Source organism: Lygodium microphyllum, chromosome 10, assembly GCF_053477565.2.
Source record: "Lygodium microphyllum isolate KBCC chromosome 10, Lygodium_microphyllum_v1.1.10, whole genome shotgun sequence".
NCBI lineage: Eukaryota > Viridiplantae > Streptophyta > Polypodiopsida > Schizaeales > Lygodiaceae > Lygodium > Lygodium microphyllum.
In genome coordinates, this window is record NC_141144.1 from 1,516,282 (window position 1) to 1,529,426 (window position 13,145).

The 13,145-nt window shown below is 39.9% G+C and overlaps 1 protein-coding gene across 1 annotated transcript; it reads right to left on the bottom strand.

Annotated features, from left to right (window-relative positions):
• Positions 1-2,878: 2,878 nt before the first annotated feature.
• On the bottom strand, positions 2,879-10,270 carry LOC148029635 (pentatricopeptide repeat-containing protein At2g39620-like). The gene has a single exon (XM_087685873.1). It carries the CDS (start codon positions 9,763-9,765, stop codon positions 6,874-6,876), a length of 2,892 nt encoding a protein of 963 aa, XP_087541999.1. The 5' UTR covers positions 9,766-10,270; the 3' UTR covers positions 2,879-6,873.
• Positions 10,271-13,145: the final 2,875 nt, after the last annotated feature.

The window sequence follows — 13,145 nt, forward strand, 5'->3', positions numbered from 1 at the left end:
TACTTTGCAAGTACAAATATTTGTGGAGACTCATGAGACATCCCTATTACTTCAATCTCAACTCTCCTAACTCATGAACCATTAGTCATGTATACTACAAGCCAAAAAACTAACTTCTACAAGTCTTATCACTAACAACACTACAAGATCATTTGACATCAGCAAGAAAAACAACATCATCATTAGTAATAGTTCATCATCACTAGCATGTCTTACTCATTCATCAATACTTCTTCATGGACTATTCCCAGCATTCCACATCTATCTTTGACATGATTGCCATGGGACGACTGGCACTCTTCTTGGTGGAGGGAGATAATGTTAACATTATTTTAAGGAAGCAAAGCCAAAATCACAAGTGGCAGACATTATTTTTGGAATGATATTATTTTTTGGAGCTTTATTGTAATATCTTTGGATACTTATATTATTTTTGCACTTCAAGGACACATTATATTCATGGTTGTATTATTTTGTAAGAGTCGAGCTCACTCCCGTGCACATTATATTTTGCATCTATAACTATTGTGTGTGTTGCACACATGGATTTGTAATTAGAATAGTATAGGGTGGCTCTATTTAGATTAAGGAACAAGCATGCTTCAATGATTAAACAACCTAGAGTCCACAAAGTGGATAGGATGCCCAAGAGAGGATGCAAACCCTAATTTACAATTGTGGAAACCCTAAAAAGTAAAAGGGATGCAAACCCTTAAATGCAAACAAGGTATCACCCTAGAGAAATGGCCTCACCCTAACCCTAGTCTTGGTCTATATAAGGGTGAGAGATCTCAGTTGTATTTACCATTTTGGTACATCCATATTACAAAAGCTCTGTAAGTGTAACTATTGAAGCACTCTATTCTCTGTTTCCATTTTATCATCTTATCTCCATTATTAAGAATGACTTTGTGTGTGTGTGTGTGTGTGTGTGTGTGTGTGTGTTGAGTGAGGGATTGAGGGGAGGTGACGCTCTACATCATCTTCTTTCTTTTATTTTTCTTCTTTTCTATTAACTTCTCGACTTGTTGGTGGATGTGAAGGAGCGACGACATTAGATCGTGTTGTTTGGGTGGTGGAATCAACTTCGAGGCTTCGAGCTTTTGAACTATAATGTGGGAAGATAAGTTGGTGAGTTCACCACACCTTACAACTAGTCTTATGTTGTTGCTTTCTTAGGTTGGAGAAAAGGATACGTGGGTAGTAGTTAGAGTAGAGTGTTGAGAGACAATACAAGAGATTATTATCGAAGTGAGTTGTAGCTTCTGAAACAATAGAAGTCCATCCAATGTCCCGACTATTGTACTCGCACAATGCATGCAATGAACCCTCATAAGAAATCCATCCCTATGAAAATTGCCATTATTCTACACTCAAACTCTTAAAGTTCATGGCTTGACTATTTTGTATAAGCCATATGTTAAGGCTCAATATTTACCACATTTTAAAACTTTTATTTGCAAAAGTGAATGAAATAACATAAACTTACATTTTCTCAACATGGACTAGTCTCCACAAGGTGATTTGTGAACACCACTAAGAATGCTTAGTGAATTATATCACACACACCAAAGGCAAAGATATGTGTTTCATTGCAATGGGTGACTTACTTAAATCACATTTGTACAAACTTAGAAAATCAAAATACTTTCACCTCCATATTATTTTTCCCTTGGTTAGACCATTTTATCACTTCCATTTTCTTCCATGGCAACATCTCCATTCGGCTCTCGGGCCAACCATTGTGATTTCCATCACCTTGTTCCTTTTGTTGGTGACGAGAGGTTGAACATTCCTTGCAAATATGATGTATTTAGGATCTTTAAACATGGCAATCTGGCAATCCCCATGTGAGTGGATATTGTTGGATGAGGTAAAATAATTTGACTTGAGTTTATTCATCAACATCTTGAAACATCAGAACCTAGTGATCTTCTAATTTTAAGTCAAAGATATGCATAAATCCCTTGCATTTCTTAAGATAAACAAAAAAGTAGGCATCCTTTATGCAAGTTTACAAAGATGATATTTGTCTATAGCAACAAAAGTATAGGATTTGAAGAAGATTGTATGTTAAAGAAGTTTAAGTTGGGTGACTCCTAATAATTTTTCTTGAGCTTCACACAAAGGACCTACAATGGTTTGCTCTCTCCTTTCAAATGATATATCCTAACCTAATAGCTCTCTTTCTTTCTTTGTGTGTGTGTGTGTGTGTGTGTGTGTGTGTGTGTGTGAGGCACCATTTGGGGGGGGGGGGGGGGGATTCATAAAAATTGTTTGACTTCAAAATATCATCCAGTATCTTAAAGTATCCTAGCCACTACCATGGTAGATTAAAGTCATTGACACTCACAAAATCCCTTATGCATTTGTGAAGATGAAAAAAAAGTGTAGGTCCAACAATTAGGGTATCCAAGCAACAATAATAGACCAAATAATAAGGTTGTATATTTAGTAAGCTATTAGGCAAAGGAAAGAAGTTGTGAACATGAATATGATATCTTAAGAATCTATACATCTTTATTCCCGTCCTAAATAAGTTGTGAACATAAATAAAATATATTTGCCTAGTGTTTTTTCCTCTTCTTTTAAATTGTAAAAACTTATCTTCACCTTTGACTAGCTTACAAGACTTTTGAATGAATCATTCTCCATTAAGTGTTTCAACCTAACAGACCCTATACATGAAAAACATCACCCCCCTAAGGAGCTTTTCTTTTCTTTCTTTTTGGTCCTACCTACTCACGATGTAGACACAACATACCTCTAAATGAGCCAAAGTCATTAACATTGGTAAAGATTAGTCTATAACACTTGCATGAAAATATTTTAATGGTTGCAACGTCAATATTAACTTTCTTAACCTTCTTGGGTCCTCTTTTTATGCGTTTTTTCTTGATTTTTCACATTACTTTACAAAATATGAATAGAATAGTAATGGTTGCTCTTATACGCAAGACTTTACCATTGGATTCTCGTACATGTTGGGCATCCCAGTGAAAGCCCTTTTTTTTAAATGCAAAAGAGCAACAATATTATATTTCAAATAATATTTACATCAAATTACTGGGAGAGCACAATATTTTCCAAGTGCCCCTAGGGTCCTTCCAGCCATCTGCAGTTTTAAGTATCCAGCAAGCATTAGGTTCCTCAGAATGAAACCTCTCCTCATGTCTGTCAAAGGTTAAAGTTTTTTCTTGCATGTTTTCCAAGTGCCCCTAGGGTCCTTCCAGCCATCTGCAGTTTTAAGCATTCAGCTAGCATTAGGTTCCTCAAAATGAAACCTCTCCTTATGTCTGTCAAAGGTTACCTTGTCTGTTTACCAAATAGTTTAGAAGGCCCTGCTTGTCTATGACTTCAGCAGTAGGTCATCATGATTCACTAAGTGAGCTTGGAAAGCAGAAACTGTATCAAGTCAACTTCCTGCTCATTAATGTGCCAAACTGGCTCACAATCACTTCCATCGACCAAAAAGAATTAGCATCTTGATCCCAGATATCAAACCAACAACGAATTCCCTTCACACATTCCTGCAAAGAGTAGGATTCTCAACCTGAAGGACCCTTCCAAACAAGCAGTGGTGTCATTACTTTCCATGATTTAACCAGCTGCTGAGCCCCTTGTGATTGCTGCAACTTGAGCTTGCCTTCACCACTGAAAAGAACATCTGACCAGCTGTAGTCTATCCAAGACTTACCAAATGCCTTAGACTAAACTATCCAGTGTGTGATGATCAATGCCCAAAGCTGCTCTTCAGGGATCCTTTTGATCAATGAAAAGGCAAGCCTCACAACTTTGCGTCTCAGTGATTCCAACCCATACCACCATCTGCTTTAGGAGCAGTTGCTTGTCCCAAAGGAATGGCCAGCCATCCTCTCTTATCACCAAACATCCATAAGCATTCTTAAACAGCATTTCTAACTTACTTCAAACTCCCAAAAGAAGTAATAGACATTTTCCTCTCTACAACAAAAAGGGCAAAGATGCAAGATCCCAAATGCTTTTCCCACTCTTAACTTTGAAAGGGAAATTATTCGTGATGGTCTTCCAAAGAATCAAGTTCACTCTTACTGAAGGTGTTGCTTTCTATATACTGCAGATCCTCATCTTCAAGGTTCTAAAATTTAGACTTGGGGAACCACTTCATGCTTTGTGCATATGGGTGAGATTTTTGAAGATCCTTACCTCACCTGCTTTTCCTAAGCCTTTTACCTGTTGAAGCTGCAAAACTCGATGAAGTCGTCCTGATGCAATCTTCTGGAAGTGGGCCAACAAGCTCTAACTCTATCAAATAGAGTAAAAATCCACTGAGCTTCCTCATGTCTCAGCTGGAAATGCTCCTTGATCCTAGTCTTTTATCTGAATCTCCGTTCCTCTAGGTTCAATAAATCCTCATACCTCCTTATCTCTTTGCCCAAGAGCCTTGTAGAAATTGTTAACTCCTCAAGCATTGGACAGCAGGGGGGTTGTACACATTTGGGAACATCCAAATTGACTGCAGAAGAGACAAATCTCCTTTTCTATTTTTGGTCTCAACCCATTTGGAAAAATCTAAGAAAGCCTTCCAAGAATCCACAAGAGCTTGTGCGACTTCAAAATTCTAAATCTTGATCTTTCCCTTAGATAGTAGGACATCCCACCATTCAAAATCATGTTACAATCAATTGGCTACTTTCACCTTTGATATCTAAATTTCGATGATGGCAGTCCAAGTTTGCAGTGAGTTAATCCTCTTTAGGCAAACAAAATTAAAAACCTTAGCTATATCTTTCAAAGGCTCTATCCTCAGCCTACCTCTTGATTTTTGGGTGGTTGTTACACCCGACACAATAGCATGCTAACTACTTTTTCCTTTTAATGCACACAAGAAAGCATTGAACTCTTGTGTCTTCAATGATGTTGACTTGCCGAAACGAGCAATGAAGAAAGGAATACTGCTGTGATGCCAGTATTACTTTCAAAGCTACAGTTTTGCCTGCAAAGCATAAGGGAGCAACTTTTCCATTTGCCTGTCTTCTCCTTTACTTTGTTCATCATCCAATTGGCCCTTTGCTTCATTGTAATCCCTGCAGCTAAGCGCACCCAAGATATCTGAAAACATGGCCAATCTTGATCATCTTGAAACTAGATAGACTTAGCCTGCCCCAGGAGACATCCTTACCTCTTCTCAGAGACAAGGCCTCTCATGTTCCATGTAACTACTGTGACTTTGCAGGAGACCTTATGCACCTCAATGTTAGCAGACAGCATCTGCAAAGGTTCTTTGTTTCCATCAAAAGCAACAAAGAAATTCCTATCCACTGACAGGATCCTACCAGCTTCTTAAGGGAGAGCTTCTGGTTGCTTCTATCAACTTTCTGCTGCACACTTTTCTTAATATTGATTCGCCTTGTCTTTGATAGCAGAGGCCTTCCAGTTCTCTTTCCCTGATTTGCTTGTACTTGGATTTTGCAGGATATTCTTCACTTGGCTTGCGACTGGATCTCCTGCCTGTGGCACCTGATTCTTGCTTCTATTGCCTTGCGCGGGCTTACTTTTCCCTGACATTTTATCTTTTTCTTCTTTTTGGCTCACATCAACAATCAGTGCAGAATCTCTTGCTTACTAGAGTTCCTAATCCTTTTTGGCAGTCTTTAGCAAAGTGGCCCCCCTCTTTGCACAAGAAGCAGGAGTCTGGGAACAGGACAAACTTAACCTCAATGAAGAGATCCATACCATTGACATCAAACGCTTCTAGGAATTCAGAGTTGAGAATAGTCTCTTTCAAACTGGGATGCAACAACAGCAAGGTAAAGCTTTTGCCAATGATTCTTAATTGTTGGGTTGAGGCCTTAGAGCCATGAGTATTCCAAAACCATTTAATAAATTCGTCCTCCAAGGGCGGCCTGCCTGTGAAATATGCATATAAGCCTGAGAGAACAAACTCAACATACCTTTGATGTATTCTCAGAATGCAACAGGAGCTTTGAGCACCTTCTTGTTGCCAGAAACAGAAGCCTTCTTTCACTCACTGAAGCTATGCTGATCTTCATGGAATCTCTTCTCCATTTTCCTGAGATCAACTTCAGAACACAGAGCAGAAGTCCATTTGCATAACATCTCCATTTTTCTGCAGCTTCTACATGCCACCATTGTCCCCTGCTAACCATTCGGGGGGGCGTTTGGGAGGACGTTTGGGCCTCTAACCAGATAATTTCCCAAGCCCTAAAAGTTGGGGGGAGTTCAATGAGAGGAGAATGTCTAAGAGTAATTAAGCCAGCTTCAGCAGCTGATTGGAAATCCAGTTGCTATAAGAAAAACCCAAAAGGCGTTTGAATCACATGCTGGTTTGATCAATCTGAATGCTGATCTCTGCTTAACACGATCCTGTCCAACACAAAGTGAGATTCTCACTTGCCACAACAAACAGACTGTTCATCAGTTGATCAGAACTCCTGGAGACCTGGATCATCTTTGTTTTACATTAGTACCATAACCTATGCTCAACTCCCGCAGACCTGCCTCATTTTTGTTCCATGCATGTAATATAACATGTCTGGGTATACAAGAGAGCATTCAGACTTGCTTCCTCCCAAAAGTGGTAGATATGAAACCATTATCACCGATCATCCACAGACATGGCAGAGTAGATTGGGTTTGGTTCTGCAGTGCCAACATGCAAGTGTACTCAAGAACCCTTTCTCATTGTTTCTTACATGCACTTGCAAATACCACAGGAAGAAATGCAACTAAGCAATCCAATCTTAAATTTCAAGCAACAGGATTGGGCATCCCTAGTTTAAATCTTGTCTCTGCACCAGCTCATGTGAACAGAGAAACAAATCAAATGCCTTGAATCAATTCTCATGACTAGAATAATGAAACACTGCCCTTTCAGACTGACAATAAGTCAACCTCCTCAACAGCACCACAAGCACGGTACATGGTTGTAAGGGCATGCTTCATAACATCTCCAAGCACCAACCCAGTTTCCACAATGTTTGCATGGATCTCTCTCCCCTTTCCCAAAAGTTTTATGCTTGTGGAAGCACCAAGGAGAACAATGAAAGTACTTTCATTAGGCTTCACTTTTTCTTGCTGCATGTCTTCATAAAGATGGAACACTTCATCCACATAGCCGGACCTATTGTATGCATCAAGAATGGCAGTCCAAGAAATCACATCATGTTGAACCATACTGTCAAATGCTCTGCGTGCATCTTGGCAAGCTCGACCTTTGCCATACATGCTAACCAGAGCATTTCCCACAATCACATCTGACTCCAATGCTCTGCAGATAATGGATGAATGTATTGCCTTCCCTACTTCTAAAGCTGATGAGCTATCACAAGAGGAGAGCAGGCTGACGAATGTAATCTTCGTTGGCTCCACACCTTTCTGCTCCATTAATCCGAGAAGTTGCTCAGCCTCATCATAACATCCACATTGAGCATATGCACCAATCATCGCAGTCCATACAAAAACACTCAAACTATGTACTCTATCAAACACAGCACGTGCTTCCTTCAAAGCCTTGAGCTTTCCGTAGAAATTGACTAGTGCAGCTACTATAAAAATGTCAGTTTCCAATCCAACCTCCATCAGCATTGCATGTGTATATCTTCCCATTTCTGGTGCTCCCACAATACAGCAAGCTTTTAGAATGGTTGAAAATGTGTACTTGTCTGGGATAATATGTTGATGGTGCATCAGACGAATAAGGTGAAACACTTCCTGGCCATTTCCATGATCACAATAGGCAGACATGATGGCATTCCATGATGCTACATCAGGGAGTTGCATATGATCAAAAACACACCGTGCATCTTCTATAGTACCACACTTACCATATGTATTGATAAGACTGCATTCTATATTGCTATCTCCTTCAAATCCATGCTCTATAATGCTTGAATGAGCTGCCCTAGCCTCTACTAATGTTTCTGGACATGTGCATGCACGAAGGACACAAATAAAAGTGACCTTATCAGGCTCTATTCCTTGCTTCTGCATTTCTAAAAGACAACAAAAAGCATCTTCATAGCTGTCATTCAATACATCAGCAGAGATCAATGTATTCCAAGAAATTACATCATGCCTGCGCATTCTGTCAAACACATTGTGAGCTTCCTCTAAGGCTCCACATCTGCTATACATACAAATCAGAGCATTTCCTAGTGTGATGTTTGTGTGAAAACCTTTATCAGAAATGTATTCATGAACTGCTTTGCCTGCTTCTAGAGCTGAAAGGATACCACAGGCATTAAGTACACTGATGAGGTGCCAATGATCAGGTTCAAGGCTTTTGTTCTGCATTTCTCCAAAAAGCTGCAGCACTTCCTTTGCATGACCATGCAAGGAATACACATGAAGCATGATGCTCCATGAGACTGCATCAAGTACAGGCATTTCATCAAAGACTGCCCGTGCATCTTTCACGGCTCCACACTTCCCATACATGTGGCATAGAGCATTTCCTAAAGAAACATCTGGCAAAAGCCCGTAATCCTTAACCATTGCGTGAACTGCCTTTCCTTCTTTCAGGTCTCTCAACTCAGCACATGCTGTTAGCACATTCCTGAATGTTAGCTCATTAGGCTTACAGCCACATTGTTGCATTTCATGAAAAAGTTCAAGAGCATTATTGCCATGCCCATGATGAGCATATGCACCAATCATGGTGGTCCAAGAAATACAATCCTGTGCAGGCATCCCCTCAAAAACAGAAAAGGACTTACAAACTGCTCCACACTTATTATACATATTAATGAGGGCATTGCCAACAATTATGTCGGTGTGAAATCCATGGTCAATAACAAAGTCATGCACTGTACAGGCTTCTGTTAAATCCTCAGGAGAGGCAAATGCATTGAGCAAGCTAACAAAAGTAGTTCTGTCTGCATTGAAGCCCTGTTCCTGCATTTTTCTAAACAATTGAAGAGCTTCTTTGCCAAGCTTGTGGTTACAGAATGTAGCAATCATCGAGTTCCAGGTAATTACATCACGATGTTTTGTTTTTTCAAACAATGCCAATGCTTCCTTCACATCCCCACACTTATTATACATCGTGATAAGTGCATTACGGACTCCTGTATCAGATTTTAAACCCTCCTTTACTGCATATGCATGGATCCACTTTCCCTCTGCAAGAGTTCCTGGGGAGATGCACGCTGAGAGCACACTAATAAAAGTGACCCTGTTTGGTTTGCAACCTCTTTGTAGCATTTGCTGAAAGAGCCCCAATGCTTCCTTAGCCGACCCAAGTTTGCTGTGTGCTGTAATTATGTTATTCCAATTCACAACTCCAGGATACTGAAGGTGATCAAACACTTCACACGCTTTGCCTAGCGCGCCAAATCTGCGGTACATAGAAATGAGTAGATTTGCTAGGAAGGGATCCTGGTCAAGTCCAATACCCAAGATGTGTGTATGGATGTGCTGTCCTTCAGCCAAGCATGTCACCCTGCGGATGCGGGAAGCCAAGGCTTGTGCACTCAGATGCTCATGTTGAGCGGTTACTGGCATTGGTCTCTTGTGCTCTTGCCTTCTCCTGTTGATAGAAAGAGACTCAATTTTGCTGTCATCACAATGTACTGTTTCAACGGCCACAGCTGCAGTGACACCAGATCGTCTTGCTCCGCCTCCTCCCCCTCCTCCACCGACATCATCAGGAATCCAGCAGTTCCAGCTCTGACAAGCAATTGCTGGCTGCCAGACGGCTGCCATGCCGAAGGAGCTTACTGAAATCCTGAATTCTTCCTGGTTATTGTCTTCCTCCACCGTCATCAGGAACCCAACAGTTCCAGCTCTGACAAGTATTTGCCGGCTGCCAGACGACCGCCATGCCAAAGGAGCTTCTCAAAAACATGAATTGATCCTGGTTATTGACTTGCAGAGAGACAAATTCTCTCTCTTTCTTATTCCGTTTTGTTTTCCAGAAGGTGGGGAACCATTCAAGCACAGCTGAAACCGTGCAAGCCTGACGATTGACAGCTACCTGTTAAATGGTCTTTAACCTTTGATAAAACTAGATATGTAATGCGACCACCATTCGCTGATGATTGAACTCTTCCTTCCAATGAAGACTCCTGAACGATGATTCCTGTATAGAGCTATCCACAGGCAATGAGGAAATTCGGACCATATAACAGTAACAGGAAGGGCTCTGAGGTGCTTACGTTCTCAAACTGATCATCGTTATTGGGCGATCGTGGAATGCAGATTTGCTGTGCGTTCTTTTGTTTGTAAAGAAATGCGTGAATTGAGATGTTTGGAGCTGTGCCATGCGTAGGACGATTGACTTATTAAATATGTGGCAAGCCTTGTTAACTAGGTCACACCCATGCATAACTAATAACGTAGCATCGATGACAGCAAGGAGAGAGAAGGAAAAGGTCCTCTGTCAAAGCAAAGACAAAGGTGTCGGCCACTTGTCTCCTCCTATCATTTGTTGCCACGTACCTATAAGGCACTTGGCCATGGGAAGATGTGTTACAGTAGCTGCATTGCGACAAGACTTCAAATGGTTAGCACTTTTGATCCGAAACTCTAAACTCAAAACAGAATGTAAGCGTTCACATCTCTTCATATCAAGTGCTTAGATTTTTAAAATCCCTATATCTTCTAACACTAAAGCCATACTTGTATGCAATAAAACTTGCAACAACCTTGATGACTCTTATGAAGATCATTGCTCGATATAAGATAACATCTAAAGTAAAAAGATGGGTACATTGCATGCACTCCCCCTTGAAAAAATTTCAAGATGTCCTACACCTGGGACATTTAGTCTTGAAATGATATGGTTCATTGCAATTGAAGCAAGGAGGCCTTTTTCTAGGATGTTTTTCTCTCCTTTCATAGCATAAGCTTGATACCCATGCTAGGTTTTCTTTAGGACTATTCTTTAGGGCAAGGCTTGGATTTTCCTCTTTTATGGGATTGTATTGCATCAATGTTGATCTCTTTGATAAGCGATTTCACAAAAAGAGTGATACCTTTTATGCATTTCAAATTCCCTTAGCATATTGAGAGAATTAGCCATGCAAGAAAGTCAAATGCTTGCATACATATTATGCTGGGAATTGCACTCCTCATATCTTTCAAAACTTTTGTGAAATGTGGGGTATAAAGAGGAAGTTGACTACTCCATAAAATGTAACTCAAAATGGAGTTGTAGAGAAGATAAATAGGACCATACAATAGAGTATTTGTAGCATGGTCTCTAATGCAAGCCTTCTATATGATTTTGGGCTCAAGCTACCAAAACAATGGTTCATTTGACCAAAAGATCACCTAGCAAGCCATTGGATGGAAACATTCCTGAAGAGGTGTGGTCTGAAAAGAAACCCTCATATGAGCAACTTTGTATGTATGCTTGTGGGATATCAATGCATATTTCTAAGGACAAGAGGAGCAAGCTTAATCCAAACTCACAAAAATGCATTTTTCTTGGGTATGAAAATTCAGAAGGAATGGGATATTGTTTATGGGATCCAAAGGCTAGAAAGAAAGTATGAGGCCATGATGTGTTATTCAATGAAGCAAACATGTATAAACACCATGTACAGTCCATCGAGATACACATGATGATATGCCAAAAGAATGGAAAGCCAGCATATAAGCTACATGCATGATGTGTCCCATTTGATGCAAGGCTAGGACAACCAAGAAATATTGAAATAGATGTATCACATCCAAGTATACAACCTCACATTCAGTAGGAATGCTCAACTCATGAGACAATCTAGGAGAGTCTCTAGACCTCCATAGAGATACACTCCTTCTCTAGATTATGTTATGGTTATAGATTGTGGAGAGCCTCCAGTAGAAGAAAGGAATAGACTTTGATGAGATCTTCCACCAATAGTTGAGATGACCACTCTTCACATAGTGCTTGCACTGGTTGCTAAGGATGACATGGAGCTTATCCAAATGGATGTAAAGATAGCTTTCTTGCATGGGTACTTACATGATGATCTACATGCAAGAATCAAAAAGGGTTTCTTGTGTGGGGCAAGGAACAACTAGTAGGTAAGTTTAATAAAAGTCTATATGGACTAAAACAAGCTCTAAGGGAGTGGTACCATAAGTTTGACACTTTTATGAGATCCTTGGGATATATATAGAGTGAGATAGATTCTTTTTTATGAAGAAGTTAGTGGATACTAGTCTTAAGTTCTTTATTCTTTATGTAGATGATATTGGATTTAGGGTTGCAAGAATGCAATTACACAGTTAGGAGAAGAAGAAGCTTGAGAGAGTACAACTCGAAGTATATTGAGAGGTACCAATATGGAAGATCTACAAGACTAAGTATACCCTAAAGTAAATAGGTATATATACAAGGCCAGGGGAAAAAAACCTCCTAAAGAGAGAAAAAAGTGCCCATCAATCCTAAGTATGTTCACATGCATGACTATTGGACATATGGTGACAAAAGCCCCTTGGGAGTGATGCAATGAAAAAGAGATGGCACTCATGTATAGGGAAGTGCCAAGCTCAATAGACTAGATCAATCCAAAAAGGGGAGGAAGCCCAAATCTTTCCACAAAGCTTTGGGCTTTTTGTGAGGCAAAGCCTTTGTGAAAATATCTACAAGGGCATAAAGGCCAAGATAATCTCTCCTGTAGGGAGTTTGTCACACTAATATAATGATAATGCACCTCAATATGCTTAGAAGATGCATGGACCACTAGATTCCATGAAACCTTCAATGTGAAGGATTTGAGAATGCAGGTCATACTCTTGGTATGAGGATTATGTACCATATACCTAATAAAATTCTCTATTTGTCTTGAAAAGAGTACATTTCAAAATTACTTAAGTGTCTCAATATGGAGAGAGGGAAGACTACAAGAGTCCTGTTGCCTCCATAGTTAACACTCAACCAAAAGAACAAACCTAAGTCAGATGAGCAAAAGGTTGAGATAGAAAAAATACCTTATGCATCTATGATTACTAGCTTAATGTATTATATGGTATCTACAACTAGACATTACCTATGCAGTGGGAGTATGTAATCTTCCCCCCCCCCCCCCCCCCCCCAACTTTTTCCCTTGCCGTGTGAATGAGGGATAGTGGAGGGAGGACTAATAAGGCTTAAAACTTTAAGTTTAAAATTTTCCTTTTGAAAAAAAACATACCTAAATTAATCCATTGACTGA

Excerpts from the sequence above, each read along its gene's own strand:
- LOC148029635 (XM_087685873.1), bottom strand. The coding sequence starts at position 9,765 with ATGACGGTGGAGGAAGACAATAACCAGGAAGAATTCAGGATTTCAGTA.